Source organism: Nilaparvata lugens, chromosome 1 (genome assembly GCF_014356525.2).
Source record: "Nilaparvata lugens isolate BPH chromosome 1, ASM1435652v1, whole genome shotgun sequence".
In the NCBI taxonomy this organism is placed as follows: domain Eukaryota; kingdom Metazoa; phylum Arthropoda; class Insecta; order Hemiptera; family Delphacidae; genus Nilaparvata; species Nilaparvata lugens.
Window position 1 is genome coordinate 85,759,613 of NC_052504.1, and position 21,066 is coordinate 85,780,678.

The window sequence follows — 21,066 nt, forward strand, 5'->3', positions numbered from 1 at the left end:
CATACATTTTTCAAACCCTTAACGGTAGGGGGGTCGCCTTGTAGTCCACCCAAATACAAGGGAGTGGTGATAACTGATCACAGGCCAGGTTCCTTCGAAGTCCTGGGATCGACGTCCGACTAATCATGCGAAAGGTCGTCCTAGTTTCGTCAAAAAGAAAGAGAGAGAAAATATCACAAAGCACATACATTCGCCGCGTGGGGTCGTCCCAATGCTTTATTATGCTTTATGCTTATTATGTTATGCGCGCTTATGCAATGGAACTTCAACTCTTTCTTCGCTGTAGTTGTGAGCCTGAATTTTCACTTTTGTTATTGCCGCCCACTCTGCAGTCTGTCTCAACTACCACTGCTCTCAAACTCACACAAAACAATAGAGCGGTATGCTCTCAATTGTTCGAGAGAGAAGGAGACAGAAATAAAGAAGAGAGATAGAGAGAAAGAAAGATAGAGTGAGGGAATGAGTGAGTAATGAGAGAGATGGATAGATAGAGAGAAAGGGAGATTGTGAGAGTAAGTGAGTGATCACGTCTTGATCAGTCTTAATTTCGAAATTTCGTTGTTACCTTTGTTAATGTTGAATTAGATTAGTTTGTGTTGTGGAAGTAAAGACACACCTAGAAATAGTTGGGAATTTGCAATGTATGTAGCATACTATAATTACAAATAATTATTATTAAATGGATTTTTTTTTAATTCAAGAAATAATGTCTGATTGATTTCTTTTTGTATAATTTATTCTCAAAACCTACGTTTTTAAAATGCATCAGAATGAATGAATTCTAGTTACTTTGAAATAAAAAAATCATAATGGGTGGGGAGGTAGAAGAAGTTTTTTTTCTTCTCTAAATTGAAGGTGGGCGGTGGTCACTCTTGATTTAGTTGTTGAAAACTGTTTGTCTTTAAAATTTCAACTCGACTTTCGTTATTTGTAGAGGTGTAGATGTAGTTCAATTTCAATAATGTACTAAGGCTGTGCAAAAGCTAAAAATAAACTTTCTCCTCGTGATATTTTTCAAAGTTTTCCGATTTGTATATCATCAAGCTATCAAAATGGAAAAGTTTTCTCAGGAAAACATTTTTTTTCTGATCATTACTTTTTGAGATATGAGTGCCTACAGTTAAAATTTTTGGGACAGAACATTTCAAATTCGGTAAGAGATAAATCCATGAGATTTAGAGTATAGATTCTTCATGGTATTGCTGATCTAGTAAAACAAAAAAATCTGAAAATATCAATTTTCAAGATAGTTATTCAATTTACTAAAAATAACCAAAACTAACTTTCAGTTATTTTTTGGTAAATTGATTAACTTTTTCAAAAATTGATATTTTCAGAAAATTTTTGTTTTACTAGATCAACAATACCATGAAGAATCCATCCTCTAAATCTCATGGATTTATCTCTTACCGAATTTGAAATGTTCTGTCCCAAAAATAAATAAATAAATAAATAAATATAATTTTATTGCCGCTCAACATTACAATAGTTATGGACAACGTCAGAATTATTGTTTAGGAAACATAGTCAACCTATATTATAACATGGAGGGTTAATGTAAGAAACACCAGTCAAAATAAAATACACGTAAAATATTACATACAAGAAATAACATGAATACTAGAAATAATAGTATAAATAGTTCATCTTAATCAAAGAATAATTTGTTGAAATTCGAAAAACTCTTTCAAACTATAAAAAGGATTTCTAATTAACCAGCTATGTAGCCTATTTCTGAATAATTGAAATGGAGCTTCTATCCACTCATGTGGTAATTTATTAAACATTCTCATTCCAACAACTTCATAGCTATCCAGAGATTTCGTGGACTATTCCCCCAGAGTAAAAGCCCATACGCGATTATACTCTGGAAAAAAGCAAAGTATGCTGATCTGACATAAGACGAGGGGACACAGCCTATCAAATTTCTCAGCAAGTATACCACTCTGGATAATTTGGAAGTAATATATTTAATGTGAGGCTCCCATGAAAGTTTGCTGTCAACAAAAACACCTAGAAATTTGATTTGACATTACCCAAACGGCTCTCCATAGGTAAACTCTTCAAGCTAAAAATATTTTCTTGAGTTTTATCCTCATTGAGTGAAAAACCATTGGCTCTGAACCACTTTGAAGCCTCAGACAAACTGTTCTTAGCTTCATTCTGGAGGATTTCGAAATTTGAGCTTACATTAATAAAAGTTGTATCATCCGCATAAATTATAGTATCAGCATTGCTTGTACAGAGTGGCAGATCATTTATCATCAATATGAACAATAATGGTCCCAAAACCGATCCCTGCGGAACCCCACTTTTTATCTCATTCACTTGAGATTTTTCCTTTCCTATGCAAACAATTTGTTTTCGGTCACTGAGGAAAGAGGCGAAAATGTTATTGAATTTGCTACCAACAATGCCATAATGAACCAGTTTACTCAGAAGCACATCACGATCCACGCAATCGAATCCTTTACTGAGATCGCAAAATGTGGCCAGAGCATATTTTTTATCCTCATAAGCCCTGAGTACCTTTTTAATCATGGAGTCAATAGCATTGATGGTAGACTTGTTCTTTCTGAATCCAAATTGTTCATCTGACAGTATGTCATGTTTACTCAAGTAATCACATAATTGAAGATGGATGATAGTTTCTAAAACTTTTGATAGGATCGGTGTGAGAGATATTGGGCGGTAACTTGATGGACACTCTTTCTCACCCTTCTTATAGATGGGCACCACTCTAGATAGTTTTAGCATTTCTGGAAATACCCCTTCTATCAAACATTTATTAATACAATAGGTAAGAGGAATTATTATACAATTTATAATTTTTTTGAGCATATTACTTGAAAAGTCATAAATATCTATGCTATCGGAAGATTTCAAACTTTTAACGATATTCAAAACAAGCTCCGGTGTTACTTCAGTGAAAGAAAACTTATCCCTTAGTGGTTCATTCCTACTATGCAAAGTTATAAGCTCTATTGCCGTTTCAGAAGGTCTTAAAATACTGTCACAGATCTCATTCACAGAGTGAACACAAAAATTATTGAAAACATCTGGAGATATTTTCACAGGCTCCTTCTGTTTGCTTTTTGCAACTGAATTAATCACATTCCATGCTTTTTTGCATTTATTATTGGAAGATTGGATACTAGAAACGTTATACTCTTTCTTAGCCTCATTTAAAGCAACCCTATAATTTCTCCTGGCTGTAAAGTACCTTGATTTCATCTCATCTGTTTTACACAGTCTATACATTTCTGAATGAAGTTCCAATTCATTTTTCATATTCGATAGATAAGGAGTGTACCAGGCTTTTTTCTTATTATATTTCTTGCAATTGTTTGTATTGGGATTTATCTTGAACTTATGTTTAGGAATATAAGTTTCAAATATATTCAAGAGAGTATTGAAAAAATTATTGAAAACCACATTTGCTGTTTGATGTGTATTATCAATGAGCAGCCTTTCCCAATTGAAGTTATTGAGTGCATTTTCGAAATTCTGAAATTTATTCTGCGTTATCGGTCTCGTGATGACCACCTTAGGCCCTTTATTATTTTGATTTGAGAACTCCGAACATGACCCATCAATCTTCAACCAAACCGAATCATGATCAGAAAATGCAAAAGGTGTCACATCAGAACAAATTACATCTCTATTTAAATTCGTAAATATATTATCCAGACAGGCAGTCTCTCTTGTGGACTTACAGTTTGTAAAATTATAGTTGAATTGTCTCAATAGATTTTTAAATTCCTTTACACTGCGAATATCTTTTGTTACATCAAAAGCCGCATTGATGTCGCCACCCACTATTATACCAAATTTCTTCCACTGAGGATTGAGAAAGAAGTGGAACAAATCCTCCAATTTTTCTAAGAAGATTTGAGGATCACCATTGGGTGATCTGTAAAGAGCTACGACAACAATTTTCAAATCTTTGAAATAAACACCCGTTGCTTCAAAATGCATCTCACTGCACAAAAATGCTAAATCTAATTTAATACTAGTGGCAGTCAATGCTCTCTTAGTATAGATTGCTACGCCACCATGAATATGTTGCTCCCTATTGAAACTATTTACAAGCTGAAAGTCATCTAATACATTAAAAGGAATTTCGTCATTGCTGCACCAGTGCTCACTCAAGCACAGCAAATCAAACAAGTTATCATTAGCAAATTCATTCAGAACAACATGTTTTCCAACAATACCCTGAATATTAAGATAGCCCACTTTGAATTCTGAGGTTTGCCTAATAATAGTATGGCAATGATTAATCCCATTCATAGGCTCACTAACATAATTATCAAGAGGTCGATCATTAAATGCAGGCTGACTATCAACATAATTATTCTTAACACATTCAGAACTACTCTTACGTTTCGTCAATTCTCCAATGCATGACTGGTAATCTACTGACAAATTTCTAAAAAAAAGTCCGTATGATACTCAGCAGGAATTGGTTGAGATGAATTTTCGTTCTTACAAGCTATTTTTTGAACAAATTCTAAGATTTTATCACAAAGATATTTTTTTCCCAAGGAATTAAGATGTAGACCATTGGAAGTATGAAATCTTCTTCCTACGTTCGTGATATTTACAAAGGAGACATTTCTAAAATGTTTACATAAATTATAGGTCTCTCTGTTAGCATACTCTATTTCTTTATTTATAGCGGACCAGTCTGGTAAGTCATATCTGTGAGGTACCGAGAAAACTATCACATTACGCGCACGACGGTTCTGTAGATCTCTTAGTTTATCGCGAAGAGAAGAGTTGAATTGCTTGCTTTCATTACAGGCGATATCATTCGTACAAGTACATCGTCGTCGTCCAGTTGACTGCTCTCTTCTGCTACATCCTTGAAGCGAGCTCCAGGTTTAACCATACTGGAGAACGTATGGCTATCGTCATTGAAGTTCTTGTAGATATCCCTTCCTTGGCTGTCTGCATACAGTCTGATCTTCATTGGCCGTTTTTTAGAAACTCCAGGATTTGCAGATGTAGGCCTATTCGACTGTGGTGAAGTTGCTGACTCTCTATCTTTGAAAAGAGATATTTGATTTGACATTTCCCGAACACTCTGTTGAAGAGATCGGTTAATTTCCTCAGCACTGCAAAGCTGTTTACGGTGGTTTGAGATGTCTTCTTGAAGATCAAGTATTTCCTTTTGAAGCCTGTCATTATTCATCTTGAAAAATTCAATGGATTTTCTGTGCATAATCGATAAAGAGTTAATAGCTGAAGAGTCGTCAAATTCGGTTTGAGTATGTTTTTCCATGAAACAATCTAACTGCTTCGATATACTTTTGTCTGAATCTATATTTTGGGAGTTTTTACTTCGTTTTAATTTCTCTATTTCCATTCTCAAGGTTTTGATCTCGTCTTCTGCTATTTCCTCACATTGTAATGAATTTTCAAAATCCATTTTACGGTTAGTTTTTTCTGTCTCCAATGACTTTATCAGCAACAGATTTTCTTCATACATATTATTGAGACCTAACTTCAAGTCATTATTCACTTTGATAGCAGCATCGAATTTATTCAATAGTGATGTGACTTCAGGACTAAATCGATTATGGCATCACTTGAGTACTTATTGCTGATAACGGAAAGGATGCCATGAAAATTAACCGCTATTTCAGCTACTTCTAGGTTGATTAAATCATTCTTAATATTATCTAGAAGATGCTGTGCATTTTCAGTAGCCTCTCCTTGTTTACTTCTTGTTCTCGTCATCCTTATCCTCAAAAGAATAGAAAAGAAAAAGTTATAGGAAAGATTCAGAAAGGTTTTAGAAGATGCCTAGAGAGCTGTCATGGCAGGAAAAGGGAAGCTCCTGCAGTGAGGAAAAGTGGGTTTAAAGAAGGAATTGGACAGTATCTTTTTTATAAAGACGGAATAAGTATAATTAATCTGACGACTCCCATTAGTTCAAGAAGCTATAGCAAGATAATAATGCACTCCAAGACAATGATAGTGGAATATCTAGTCTAAATCCTGATAAGTAATAACAGATTACAATAGACAGATTACCGTAGCAGGCAGAATATAGAAGTCAACACTTCCGTTTCAAATTGAACGAACTTTCAACGTTCGATAGGCAACGCAGTGCAACAGGTTACCCCCGCTTGTGTATCGTCACAAAGAATGAGCTTCCTCGATGCACGAGATCAGATTCAGTCCTCAATTCGATTGATATTGGAACTGTTACTTTCGACTGTCAAAATTTCGCAGTGATTACGTGGGGGTCAAAGTCCAATTTACACTTACAACTTACAACCCTAAATGGCCTCTGACTGAAAGTTAGTCTGTCTGCACCTGTAATTTTAGGTTAGGCACTACAGCAGGCTTCAAAATATTGAGGTTAGGAGCAGAAAAATTTAACAACCACACACAATTCTAAAACACATCGGCATATGACTAATTCTATTAGAACACTGGACATTTTAGAACTCACTGCAACTACTGAACACAGACTAATGAGTTAACTGAGTAATCAATTATATAAATTAGAATACTTTCAGAGAGCTAATAATTTGTTGACTTAAACACTGCGCGCATGCGCACTATATCAGTGTCTCAAAAAATTTTAACTGTAGGCGCTCATATCTCAAAAAGATATATCTTAGGTACCTAATTTGAAATGTTCTGTTCCAAAAATTCAAATTTCAGGCGCTCATATCTCAAAAAGTAATGATCAGGAAAAAAATGTTTTCCTGAGAAAACTTTTTCATTTTGATAGCTTGATGATATACAAAACGAAAAACTTTGAAAAATATCACGAGTAGAAAATTTATTTTTGTCTTTGCACAGCCTTAAGAATTACTTTGAAAAAGTCCTCAAATTGGATTCACAATTTATATTTTAATTTCACATCATCATAAGAAAGGACTCTGAAGCTTCCGATGTTTGTTAAAACCTACTCAGATATTATGTGAGATGGATTGATTTCATTTTCTACTATGAATTTGATCAGTTTTCCCCTAACCTGTTTCATAATAGCATGTAGAATTTTTATTTTCAAAATTTTAATTTTTTCTTGAAAGATAATATAGTTTACTTTCTATATCAATTTTCTCATGATCAGCTTCTCAAGAAATTGATCTAAATGAATATCTCAAGTTGGACACAGTAGTATCATTTTTGATTTCAGGGACGAATTACCTCTCACTAGCAATTAAAGTTGATTAGCTCCTATCTATTTTTTGTTTATAATAGCACAAATCAAGGATCTTGTGGAGAGCTATTACTTAGTAAAATGCAGCTGGAGGAAGAAATATGATTTTGATCATTCTATTTCTGTAAAAAAAAAACTACGAACTTCTATGCTACTATCTCGATTATACTTCTATACTTATCAATAAATGGAGAAAATATATCCAAAATCAATTATAGTGATAGAGAAACTGGTCTAAAGATAGGTATTTGTAGATATGAAAATTCAAGAATATAAACTATTTCCAATAAACAGATTATTATTTCTGTGGACTATTATTAGAAAGAAACAAATATTAGGGGTTTGATTGAACAGAGCTGATTGAATGAAAACAATAAATTGTCAACTGATATCAATTGAAACAGAAAAAAATCAATTACTGTACTCCTAATGAAAAACCTATTCAATAATCTATAAATATAAACCATTTAGAACGAATAGAATCATCATATCATTAGGAAGAAACAGGAGTGAGACCTAGATTGAGAGAGCTGATTGTATAAAAACATGAAATTTTTCATCTGATAGTGTTGTCTATGATTATACTACCAACTATCCACATAAGGAACACATAATCCAACTTGAACTGCCAACTAAATGTGAATACGTTGCCTGTGATATACCCTACTACCCAACTATCCCCATAATCCAACTTATACTGCTAACTGAATGTGGAACAATACTGAAGTGAAAGGTGTTCATCCCGCACACGTAACAAAACAACACAAATCACATTAACAACTACAACAGAACCATTTGTAACTAATTAAGAATGTGAGTTATTTTATCGACCTGCCAGAAAGCTAATCGACAGTCGGAACTTGTAGTTCACAGTCACCCCATGTGATGCTTTAATATCAGGTCTATTATGCTGTAGCATCAGTATTGCGACACGGGTCAGCTTGTGGATCGGGCTTATCGACATTTAAGGTATGATTATTATCATTATTACAGGTTGTTGATCAAGTTGATGTAACTCGCTTTATATCTTCTCGATATCAATAGATATATTTTGTGCGTCTATCCTAGTGAACTGGGATGTTCCCTGGTTTGATAATAGCCTACTAATCGGTTGAGTTACAAAAGTGCAAAAGAAAGATGGAACATAGTGAACTGGTATGTTCCTTGATACTATAATAGCAGCTCAGTAGGCTACGCTACAAAAGTGCAATAGAGAAGGTGGTAGAAAGAAAGCCGACACACAGAATCATCTCTATATGCTGAACGTGCAAATATGTTTGTGAGAATCGTACAAGGATTAATGATGGACTAGAGACTAGTTGAAATCAATAATTAATTAAACTTTTGCATAGAAACAGCTATTGAAAGCTTCTTGTTATGCACGTTTCATCGATTCGAGTGCAGAGAGTGCAATTAACTCATTCGTATGGTATTGAGTTTCCAAATATTACAATTGAAGAAAACTTTGAAAATTATCGTTATCTAAACTAAGAGATGTAATATGAATCGAATAATGCAATTTGAATCGAAATGAACCACCCTAAAGTCTGGTTCACAGGAAGGAGGCATTTGAGATTTTGGTCCAATTTTGCAACTACAAACTTTAATGCAGCGGTGCATAGGAAGTTTGAATTGATTTGAGCTAGGTTGTAAAGATTTGCATTGCTTTTTCTAGCTAATTTTAAATGCCAGTTTCCATTTCCTCTTCCATGAACAAGATTCAGAATCTTTTAATAAAACAAGATTCTTCAACAGAATCTATAAGTAATATTTATTTTATTTATTTATTCATTCATAAATGGAGACAACGGGGGTCACCCCAGATCTGTCTCCTTTGATTTCGTTTCAGTAATTATTTGACTACTTGAATTTTCAATACAACTAGGAATAATGAAGAAGTTGCATAAATATAATTGATATTTATGATTTAGTTTCAGTAATAATTTGACTACTTGAAATTTCAATACAACTAGGAATAATTAAGAAGTTGCTATCTAGGCACCGAAATTCCTTTTCTATTTGTGTAATATGATTGGAAGTCATTTACATTAAATTATGGGTGCTTTTATATTATTATATGTGTGATGAATAAGACTTCTGTTATTTACAATTAATTTCTTTCTTTGCTAGGGTGTGATCAAATTTAATGCGTATATGTGCAAGTGCATGGCAGATCATGCATGTTGTATCTGCACACACTGAACGCAACCATCAAGTGCACGCGTTCAGTGTGAGTGTTCCTATTGCTCTTTCCACATTTTGTTTCTCATCTGCACGCTTGGTCATGCAATGCATAAACAAGCGAACACTTGCACATATACGCATCAATGTGATCACACATTTGAAAATATTTTTTCCTAGGAACGAGTACCGTACTTCAATCAACAATTTCAACCTTATCACTAATCAACTTCTCCTTAAACTGTAATTTTTATCTCCCCATCATATTTTTGGTTTTCTTTCTCTCTCTCTCTCTCTCTCTCAATCTCTCTTTCGCTTTCCCCTTCTTCTAATCCTAGTTTCTTCTTCTTCTTCATCTTCACACACCTTCTTCTTTTTCTTCTTCTAATGCTCCCTCCCACACTACTATTTCTCTTCTCCTTGTTTTTCTTCTAAACTCTCCTTCCTCCCTACTTCGTGAACCTTTTCCATCCCCCTCTCCCACCTCGTTCTCCAAATAATAATCCCAATCACTACAATAGTCCTGAACATGTTTTTCGCGCTCGATTGATGACAGAAGATTTGGGCGATCGAACACAAACGTACTTGAAACGCTCCTAATTCAATTAGAGCAGAGCAGCAAAAACACGGCAACGACATAGCGTTTTGTGCAGCGACAAAACTAAACGCAGTTCATTTTTTCTCACCATTTTTTGTCTTATTCGTGGGAATTGGCTGCAAAACGGCGAACAAAAATAACAAAGAGGGCGGAGAAATCGGAAATTTGCTGCCAATGGGAAAAGGTAAGGAAGGAAAAAGAAAGAGATCTGAGCTTAAAGAACGGGGGGACGGCATTTAATTACACTATACTGTTTGAAAGCTATTTGAACGGCATGAGAATTAAGCGGACATTCACTATCCGTTTTCTTGTCCAACAATGTTGGACCGGTAGTAAGACCAAGAGCCGAATCAGCAGCCACTCACGTTCCAACTCGACTCTGACAATGCGGTTGACAGTGGGAAGCTGGACTAGTCGGGTCTTCAGTTTACTCATCTGACAACATTCGACCAAACATCAACAGCCCCATTCACAGTTCGACTTCGAATCTAAACTTTAATATTAGACCTAAGGTTGGAGAAAAATAAGATAGCGAATGGGCCGCTATAGGAATACCAACTTATGAACACATAGCCAACTAATGAACATACTGCAATCGTTTTGAAAAAGGTATTGTACGTGGTAGCTTCCAAGACTTTGAATATCTATATCTGAAGTTAGTTGGAATAAATATTTCAACAATAAAAATTCTGGATTTTAAAGGTTGTGTATGAAGTAACGTTTAGTTCGATCGCGCGAATCTTCTGTCATCAATCGAGCGCGAAAAACATGTTCAGGATTATTGTTGTGAGTAACGTTTAGCGTTAGGGCTAGAACATAGAGAAAAGATAGCATACGAAGATATCCCATGGTATAGGTCATTTATATTCCAAATTTCAAGCAGAATTTTGTTAACTAGAGTTGATTACTGTCCGCTACTGTTTATTATTACTGTTCAGGCCGTAAGAGAGTGTATGAGAACGGCACAGTATGAGAGATTACCAGCGTCACATATCTTCACGAAAAAATACTACTACGACTATAGGCTTGAGTTAACAGTGCGATATGAATCATGAACGCTCTACGCCCTACACCATGGCCTATCTTCTTATACTATATTTTCTCTATGTTCTAGCCCTCAGTAAGAAGACTGTTTTAGCGCAATGAATGTAGCTATGAGCTTTGACACACAGAAAAAGTACAGTATTGCGAGATGTAAGTGTAAAATTAATCAAAGGCTTTAACTACGAAGAAGTCTGGAGATTTCTATCAACTTTAAGGTGCAATTAAATTTGCGAAATAAACCTCTGAAGATGCAACTCACCGAGTTTGGCAACAAGTTGAATGACAATGCTGTCTCCAGCGACAGCCCAACGCACCTCGAATGCCAGCTCATCGTCCAATACTTCGCAGTTCAATTTCGACTGGAAAAAAAGAAATTATAAATTTATTATCAGCATAGTATTAGTATTGTTGATACAGCTTAGTGGCTGTTGCAAGATTTGGTATATTAGCCACCTTAGTGGCTATTCTTGCTGTTGCAAGAATAGTGACTGTAGGTTAGTTATCACTGGTTGTATTCGTATTAGCATTAGTTTTTCCTTAGAGAAAAGAATGCTTTTATATTTATGTTTTTGAAGGGACGGATTCAAAGATCCAAAGGTTCAAAGAATATCACACGTCAACCGAAGCTTATTGTGTCCCAAGTATTTTTTAGTAAGGCACTTTTATTTGGTCATATTCTTAATCTCTGGTTTTTCTTACCACCAGTTCATAGACTATACATACAACAGACTGGAATTTAATTGACATCAATAAAATAGTAATTTTGTATATGTTCGTTTGATTGTGTGTGTTTAACGAATGTCTCCACATTTCACTCAATTCCACAAGAGAGCAAAAAATTCAATAGAAATTCCAGAATTTAAATTGAAGTATGCATGTGAATAATTAATCTTGACGTGGACATGGACGTATGGTTGGTGAGTGAAGATCAATTCACATCAGTTGACCCACATTCATTTGTAAGGTTAGGAGCAATCTTGATTCATTTTTTAATTTGTGAGGACTTCAAATAATTTTACTATGCCCATGATAATAGCATATTTTTAGGGCTATAATTAGAGTAAGGCTAACCAATGTACCTAGAATGTATTCTAGCTTCCTTGAGGCTTAACTACACACACATAGATTTTGTTCGTACGATATTTTTCCGTCCTTTTGAATTCTATTAGCTTCAACAGATGATGTTTGTCAAGTTCCGCTCAATCTTCTAGAATTCATAAGGGCGGCAAAATATCGTACGAACAAAAATCGATTTGTGTCAACTGGCTTTAGCCTGTTAAGGCTGTGCAAAGGCTAAAATTAAACTTTCTACAGGTGATATTTTTCAAAGTTTTTCGATTTGTATACTATCAAGCTATCAAAATTAAAACGTTTTCTCAGGAATTTTTTTTCGATCATCACTTTTTGAGTTATGAGCGCCTAAAGTTTAAATTTTTGTGCCAGAACATTTCAAGTTCGGTGAAAAATAAAACCATGAGATTTTAAGGATATGGTATTGTTGATCTAATAAAACAAAAATTTTCTGAAAATATCAATTTTTGAGAAAGTTATTCAATTTACCGAAAATAACTCAATAAAAGTTATTTTTGGTCATTTTTAGTAAATTGAATACCGTAACTTTCTCAAAAAATTATATTTTTCGAAAATTTTTGTTTTATTAGATCAACAATACCATGAAGAATCTAACCTTAAAATTTCATGGTTTTATCTTTCACCGAACTTGAAATGTACTGGCACAAAAATTTAATCTTTAGGCGCTCATATCTCAAAAAGTGATGATCGAAAAAAAAATTCCTGAGAAAACTTTTTAATTTTGATAGCTTAATAGTATACAAATAGGAAAAACTTTGAAAAATATCACCAGTAGAAAGCTTATTTTTAGCCTTTGCACAGCCTTAACACTCTCAGTATGAAATTTTATAACTAACATCATCATCATTTGAAACCTTTATCTGATAACCATGGTACATTTTTATTTTCAGAGAGACTTCAACGCTTCATCGTTTCGTAATAGCTCAAAGCTCCGGTAGGATGTGCATTCAAGATTCGACTATATCATGTTCTACACAGCTACACATTCCAATATCATTCACTAATGTCATTATTCACCAATGCCTGCACCCAATCATTTTAATTTCAATTGAATTAATGCGTTCGCAAACAAAAAAGATAGCGAAAAAACAATGAGGCATTGTGCATCCTTGGCATTTTTATTTCTGTTGTGTGAGATCCAGTTTGCAAATTGATTGTAGGCTGTGATAAAAGAGAGAGAGGGAAGGAAGGAAAGAGAGAGAGACGAGCGAGCTGTCAGTCAAATAGAAGTCACCACAACTGAGACTGAGGTCTCACTCTCTCACTGACCTCGCTCTGGCTCTCATGGACCGATGCAAGAAGAAAATGTCAAGAAGAGAGAGAGACCTTTCACTCGCTTCACCAGGCCTTCACAGCGATTCTCCGCTCTCAAACGTCTGCTTGTACAATGAGCTCCAAACTCAGTATTATCAGAGATTATCTTGCAGTAATTGTCAAATTTCATGCTTAAAATCCAAAGGAAAAACTCTGATGGGATGTATACTGTCAAAATAATATTATTAACGCCCTTGATCATTCCCAGTGATAATGTCGAGAAAAATTGTCTAATTTCATACCTAAACTGAAAGTCAAAGTTGAGAGCATTGTTGGGAGTATTGTCAAAATATAGTAACGCCTTGAATATTTTCGATGATAATGTCGAGAGTAATATTTGAATTTCATATCTTTCTGAAGGATTTCATCAGTGATAGGATTTACATTGTCTAATAGAATAAGCCCTTGAATATTTCAAAGAAATCAAAAGTAATTGTAAATTGTATCAAATTGATACCTCAAATCGTCAATCATTATTATTATTATTATTATTAGCCGTCAAGCTCCCAGATGGAAGACGCTGAGCAAAATTTGGTTCATTTTTTGTTTTTCTTGTTCTTTTTATCAATCCACCAGTTTTTCATTTTCAGTGAGAACTCCGCTTTCCTTGCTTCACTCCATTTTGTTCCCACTCTTGGCACAGTCATCTCTGGTTTAACTTCCCATTTTTCAACCTTTTCTCTGAAACTGTTCCTGTTGTATATTTCATCATTGTTAATGTTAGCAAGTATTAAGTCCTTCTTGACGTTTTTCATCCATGCACCTCCATTACTAAGGGTTGCTACATATGTTACTATTCTTTTTGTAAGTCTGTGATCTGGAAGCCTCATTATGTGACCATAAAATTTAAGGCGCCTTTTCCTGATGTCTGCTTCTATGTTAGAGTATTCTTCAACTTTGGCTGTTTTCTGTAGTCTATAACCATCTTCGGTCTTTCTTGGTCCAAGTATTTTTCTAATTATCTTCCTTTCTTCTTTTTTCAAATTTTCAGTATCTGTTTTTCTGCTAAGTGTTAGGGTCTCGCTGGCATACAACATTGTTGGCTTGATTACTGCGTTATAATGTTTGATTTTGGTATTGATAGACATACATCTCTTATTATAAATATATTGCACTAGCCCTAGGCCTTTACGAGCTTTCTGTATCCTTTCATTTTGTGCATGTTTTTCTGATATAATTTCCCCAAGATATTTAAAGTATGGTACCTTCTTAATTGTTCCATATTTTGTTTGTAATTTAGTAACTTCTATATTTGATGTTGTGAAAACAGTTTTTTCAAATGATATTTGTAAGCCTACTTGTTCAGCACATTCTTTTAAAATTTCTATTTGTTTTATTGCACTTTCCAATGAATCTGACATTATAGCAAGGTCGTCTGCAAAAGCTAAGTATGGAATTTGAAGATTATTTTTCTTGGTTCCCAGCGAGATTGGCTTCCAGTGGTTCACCTCCTTCAGTTTCTTTTCCCATTCTTCCATTACTCTATCAAGAACTATGTTGAAGAGCAGTGGTGATAATCCATCACCTTGCCTAACACCAGTCTTTATCTCAAAAGGCTTCGAAAGTTCTCCCATAAATTTTATTTTTGATGTTGTGTTTGTCAATGTTTGTTCTATGATTTTTCGAGTTTTCTGATCCAGGCCTTTCTCTTCAAGAATTTTAAATAGTGTTGGTCTGTGGATTGAATCGTAGGCTTTCTTAAAATCAACAAATACGTATATTGTGGCTTTACTTCGTAATTTTCTTATCTGTGATATTAATTTCAAGTTCAATATTTGTTCTGGACATGAACGATTTGGTCTAAATCCAGCTTGGAAATCTGAAATTTTGGGTTCTAGTTGTTTCTGGGTTCTTTCAAGAAGACAAGCTGATAATATTTTATAGGCGACAGCAAGAAGAGAAATACCCCTATAGTTATTCACATCGGTCTTATCTCCTTTTTTATGCAATGGGTGTATTAGGGCACATTTCCAATCTTCAGGGATTTCCTCTGTGATCCATACATTCTGGATAATTGAAACTAGCTCTTTTCTCGAATTATACCCTAGGTTTTTTAAAAATTCTGCTACAATCCCATCTTCTCCAGACGCCTTGTTATTTTTTAGTTTACCTATGTGTTTGATGATTTCTTCTTCTGTTGGTGGTAATGATTCATCCTGTTGTAGAGGTATGTGGTTGAAAATCGGGAGAATTTCTACAGGTTCTGGACAGTTTAGAAGATTTTCAAAATAATTAGCTAGTACTTCACAATTTTCTTCATTGCTAAGTGCAAGACTTCCATCTGGCTTCTTGAAGCAAACGTTTTGAGGAATGTAACCTTTAATTTGATTTGAAAACGTTTTGTAGAATCTGTGCGTGTTATAATTTTTAAAATCGGATTCAATTGGTTCTATTTGCTGAGTTACATATTTTCTTTTCTCTTGTCTGATGATTTTGTTTGAAAGTTTTCTTGTTTCTAGAAAGTCTTTGTGGGTCATCTCATTCTTATTTGAAGAGTATTTTTCAAACGATTTTTTGCGTGATTCAACTGCTTTTTCACATTCCCTGTTCCACCATGGATGTTTCGGTTTCTTTTGTAGTGGTATGTGTTCCTTTGCTATTTCTGTAATTTTTTCTTTGAATTCTTGCCAGTTATTTGCAGGAACATTTTCCCATTTTGTTGCTGTTTCGGACTCTTTTAGATTCATTAGGTTAAATTTTGGGACTGCTGGTGGTGTTCTAGGCATTTTCCTTCTTGGGGTGAATTGAACTCGAACTCTAGTCAAGTAGTGGTCAGAGTCAATATTTGCGCCTCTTCTAACCTGTATGTCTCTGATCTCTTTTTGAAAATCATACGAGATAGCAACATGGTCTATTTGAAACTCTCCGAGTTGGTTTATGGGAGACCTCCATGTCTTCTGTTTTTTAGGCACTTTCTTAAAAGATGTTGAGCTGATTTTCATATTAAATTGTTGGCAAAGCTGGATCAGTCTCATACCATTTCTGTTGGTCATTTTGTGCGCTGGGTATAAGCCAACCGTTTTCCTGTGTTTCCTTTCTCGACCAATTTGTGCATTGAAATCTCCAAGAAGAATTTTTACATCATGTTTTGGTATTTTCGACATTTCAACTTCCAATCGCTCCCAAAATTTATCCACATTCACTCGGTCTTTTTTATTGTCAACATTGCATGGTGCATGAACATTAATTAGCGTGTAGTTTTTATTCTTGTGTTTCATCCTAAGAAGCATAAGACGATTGTTAACGGATTTTATGGATAGTAGGGATTTTAGAGATGATTTTTCAACAATGAAAGCCATACCAAGCATGTTTGCCCCTCTTCCGATTTTTCTGTCTGTTCCACTCTTGAAAATTCTGAAGTTATTGTAGTCCATAGTTTCATTATCAGGAAATCTTGTCTCTTGTACCGCTAGTATTTGGATTTTCTGCTTTTTTAATTCTTCTGTTAATGTAAGTAGTTTTCCCGGTTGTATTAGTGTCTGTATGTTTATTGTGCCAATGAAATTTTTCTTCTTGCTTGTGGGAAGTTTACCAGAGTGCTCCGATTCACTCATAAGTCGTGCAGGCCCAGTCTCCCCAGAATCCGAACGACTGGTTGCCACCTTTCTATTGGGTGGGTGGATTTTACCACCTGGGGTAGTTTTGTTATTACTTACACGAACCATGATTTCACTCTCAATTGTTTTTCTAGCCTTAGCTAGAGGATAGGAGCAAGGTTGAGAAGCCTTGCAACTGATAAGGCAGCCGCCACTAACATGTGGAACAGACGCTGTCGGGGTACCGCCACTCACATGTGGAACCGTCGTGCCCTGGGTGCTAGTTTTGGTCCACCCCAGGTATTTTATTTCCCTGGTACCCGCCATATCTGGTGAGCATTCCCCTATCCGCCACCTGGGGAGGCGCCCAGTAGGAGACTAGCAACTCCCCTGGGCAATCATTATTATTATTATTATTATTATTATTATTATTATTAATCAGTCATCCATTGACCGCCCATGGAGGGGGCATGCGGATTCGTCAAAATTTAAGTCCATTATCTAACTAGTCATTATTTTAATATTTTTTAACCTAACTTCCCAACACTCATAATGAGCAAAACTTCCTCCCTTGAATATGGAGATATATCTAGTAACTCCCTCTTCAATTGAGCTCTAAACTCCCTACCTGTGATTGCCTTCAGTCGTCGTGGTAATATATTATATATAATCTTATACCAGAGCTTTTTACACCTCGCTCAAAGGTCAATGGAACCTTTGTTGCAAGTGTAAATCTGTTGTAAACGCGCCTGAGTATTTACAGCGGTAATGCTGAGAGTAATATTGTTAAATTCAAATTTCATACGGTAGCTGAAAATTTTACTTTTTATGAGACTTTGTTACTCGACTTTTGTAGGAGATACTATGGGATACTTTTGTAAGAGTCGCCATGGTACTGCAAAGCACTTGAATATTCCAAGAATCTCTTTAATAACAAGAGTAATGAATTACAAAGGAATGTCAGGCTCGACATTTTTTCTATGACTCTATTCATCACTGTAATTGGCTGATCTCCCACCATTTCTCTGCTCTGCATATTCCTCCAAGTCGGAAGTAATTTTGTATGGACTATATAGTGGAGCGGCGAAGGCAGATTCAAGCTAGAGAGTTTTCAATGAAATGCATGTATTCAAATGGGTCATAACATACCGCTCCAGTATGTGCGCCACTATTTAAATACATGCATTAGATTCAACACTCTCAAGCTTGAAGCTTCGCCGCTCCACTATGTTATCTTTCACCCTATGAAAGCAGTGATGACGAGAGATCAAATCTCTAGTTTTGTTGGTGGCCACAATCGAAGGTGAGCTTCGGATTAAGTATAGCAATAAACAGTGCATTTCTAACATTGACAACAACGTTATGGAATCCTTCAATCAATTATGTATGTTCAGGATTGAGTGGATATCTTACATGAACAAGCAATAGAAAAACAAAAAGGAAAACTAGGCTATACGACTGTAAATGATGAGACACAATAGAATATATATTTACAGGACCCTTAATTAATGCTGTGCAAAGGATCAGAAGCTTCAGAGTCCTTTCTTATGATGATAACTATTGTGGATCCAATTTGAGGACTTTTTCAAAGTAATTCTTAAGGCTGTGCAAAGGCTAAAAATAGATTTTCTACTGGTGATATTATTCAAAGTTTTTCGATTTGTATATCATCAAGTTGTCAAAATGAAAAAGTTATCTCAGGAAAACATTCTTTTTCCGAACATTACTTTTTGAGATATGAGCGCCTAAAGTTTACATTTTTGGAACATCACATTTCAAATTCGGTGAGAGAAAAATCCATGAGATTTAGAGGATAAATTCTCCATGGTATTGTTGATCGAAGATATCAATTATTGAGAAAGTTATACAATTCACTAAAAATGACCAAAGATAACTTTTAGACGAGTTATCTCTCACCGTATTTGAAATGTTCTGTCCCAAAATTAAAACTTTAGACGCTCATATCTCAGGTATTGTTGATTGGATGAAACAAAAATTTTCTGAAAATATCAATTTTTGAGAAAGTTATACAAGTTACTAAAAATGACCAAAAATAACTTTTAGACGAGTTATCTCTCACCGTATTTGAAATGTTCTGTCCCAAAATTTAAACTTTAGACGCTCATATCTCAAAAATCAATGATCGGAAAAATTGTTTCCCTGAGGAAACTTATTCATTTTGATAGCTTGATGATATTCAAATTGAAAAACTTTGAAAAATATCACCAGTAGAAAGTTTATTTTAGCCTTTGCACAGCCTTAAATTTTATTACAACAGTCTAGTTTCAACTCTCTTCAAGAGCCATTTTTAAGTGCAAAATGGTTTAAACTTGAAAAAAATGGTTTTTGAATAGTTGAACTAGTCGTGTTGTAATAGAATAAAAGGGTACATTGTGTTCCAATTCTTTCAGTAGCCCTAAAAAACTAGTGACTGTAGGTAGATATTAGAGGATGATCTTGTTGAAATCTATTTTTGGAGCAAGAAAGGACCACGTAAAAATGATGAGCTGATTTGAATTGTACTGTAATTGTATACACTTTTCACAAGCTTAACAATTATAGGAAACCACAAGTTTCAAGATTTTTGAGGGAGGAAGCTGCAAGATTTCTAAGAAATAATAATTATTATTACAAAAACAACTAACTATTACTGTTGTAAGACCACAGAGTCATGCAGCTCATGACCAGCCACTTCTGGTAGTGTATTAGACAACTAAATGCTGAGGTGCAAGCGCATTCATTACACCAGATCTGCATAAGAATCAAAGGTTACCCGGCAAAATTATGCAATTTGAAAATTAGGCCAAGGTCATCAAGGGCCTTTCAAGATCGCGATTGCAAATAATAAAAATGTACCACTTTTTAATCAATATTTCAATCAGTTTTCTTATATCCAACACCAATGGTTATTTCACCTCCACTCAATGGTTCTCTCCCACACATCTATACACCACCTCATTAAGGTATCTCATGAAATTTGGTTTATTTTTTCGCTGTTGTTCAACTTTCATCATCTTTCTTCTTCTTTTTTTCCCTCCTTTTTTATTATTTTTCTTGTTATTGTTCTTCTTCTTCGTCTTCTTCGTCGTCGTCTTCTTCTTCTTATTTTTCTTCTTCTTCTTCTTCTTCTTCTTCTTCTTCTTCTTCTTCTTCTTTGGTAGAGAGTTAGTGAGTGGGAAGGATATTTTGAATATTCTTTCCGAAGAATGGACATTGATATGTCCAAAGCTCCGCCAATTTATGTAGATGCATAAAATTATGTAGATGCATATTATCTATAGTTATCAAAAATTGCTTTTTTCATATCATATACAGTTCAATAATAATTTTCTTAGTTTATATTATGTAAATTCATCTATAATTTTGCTGTTTTGTAAGCTATTGTATATAAGTGTACAAGCCAGTATATATTGTTGTAATCCACATGAATAAAGTACTCCATCAATCTTCTTCTTCGTTTGCTACATTGAATTGAATTTGCCACAGCCACTTAATATTGAAACATTTTTGAGAAACTAGTTTTGGTTTTTAACTCCATCCCCATCAGTCTCTAGCAAACTGGAAGCTTAGATCGAAAAGCTGAATTTATAGCGGGTCAAAAGCAATAATATGATTGGCCGACAGAGGACAAATCAGGTACAAGCTCTGTCATTGGTCAATGCAAGACACTCCCACGGGCCACAATGTACACGAAGCATTAACTTACAGGTAAAAACATGGTTAAACAAAGACAGATATTGATAATATTGAACTTGGTAGGTCAACTAACGGTCAATCAAATCTTTATTCGCCTGATTATACTCCTGATTCTGAAGATTCCAGTTCCAGTATTCTGATCTATCAATCCTGATTCTCGATTTCCAAGCTTCCAAATTTACTAGAGATTGATAGAGAATATATGATACCTATAGCAACCAAAGTAGTTTCTCAAAAATGTGTTGATAAATAAAGCGACGATTTCAAGTAGTTTTATCCATAACATCGCCTCCCCTACAACCTGTAGTAGGAGTACCTGTTAACTCTGAATACCTTGGTTTATTTTATTTATGTAATTTCATTTTTCAATAGAGTATTTAGAATTTTTTTTGTGAAGTTGAGAAGTTGATATTGAGGTA

The 21,066-nt window shown here is 34.7% G+C and overlaps 1 protein-coding gene across 6 annotated transcripts in view; it reads right to left on the reverse strand.

Moving 5' to 3' along the window:
- The window catches only part of LOC111044628 (protein Skeletor, isoforms B/C), a 111,063-nt gene that overhangs the window by 22,006 nt on the left and 67,991 nt on the right, over nt 1-21,066 (reverse strand). For all 6 annotated transcript variants that reach the window (XM_039419439.1, XM_039419440.1, XM_039419438.1 and 3 more), the window contains one exon: nt 11,269-11,368. In XM_039419439.1, the coding sequence (XP_039275373.1) occupies nt 11,269-11,368 (100 nt within the window). The remainder of the gene's footprint in view (nt 1-11,268; nt 11,369-21,066) is intronic.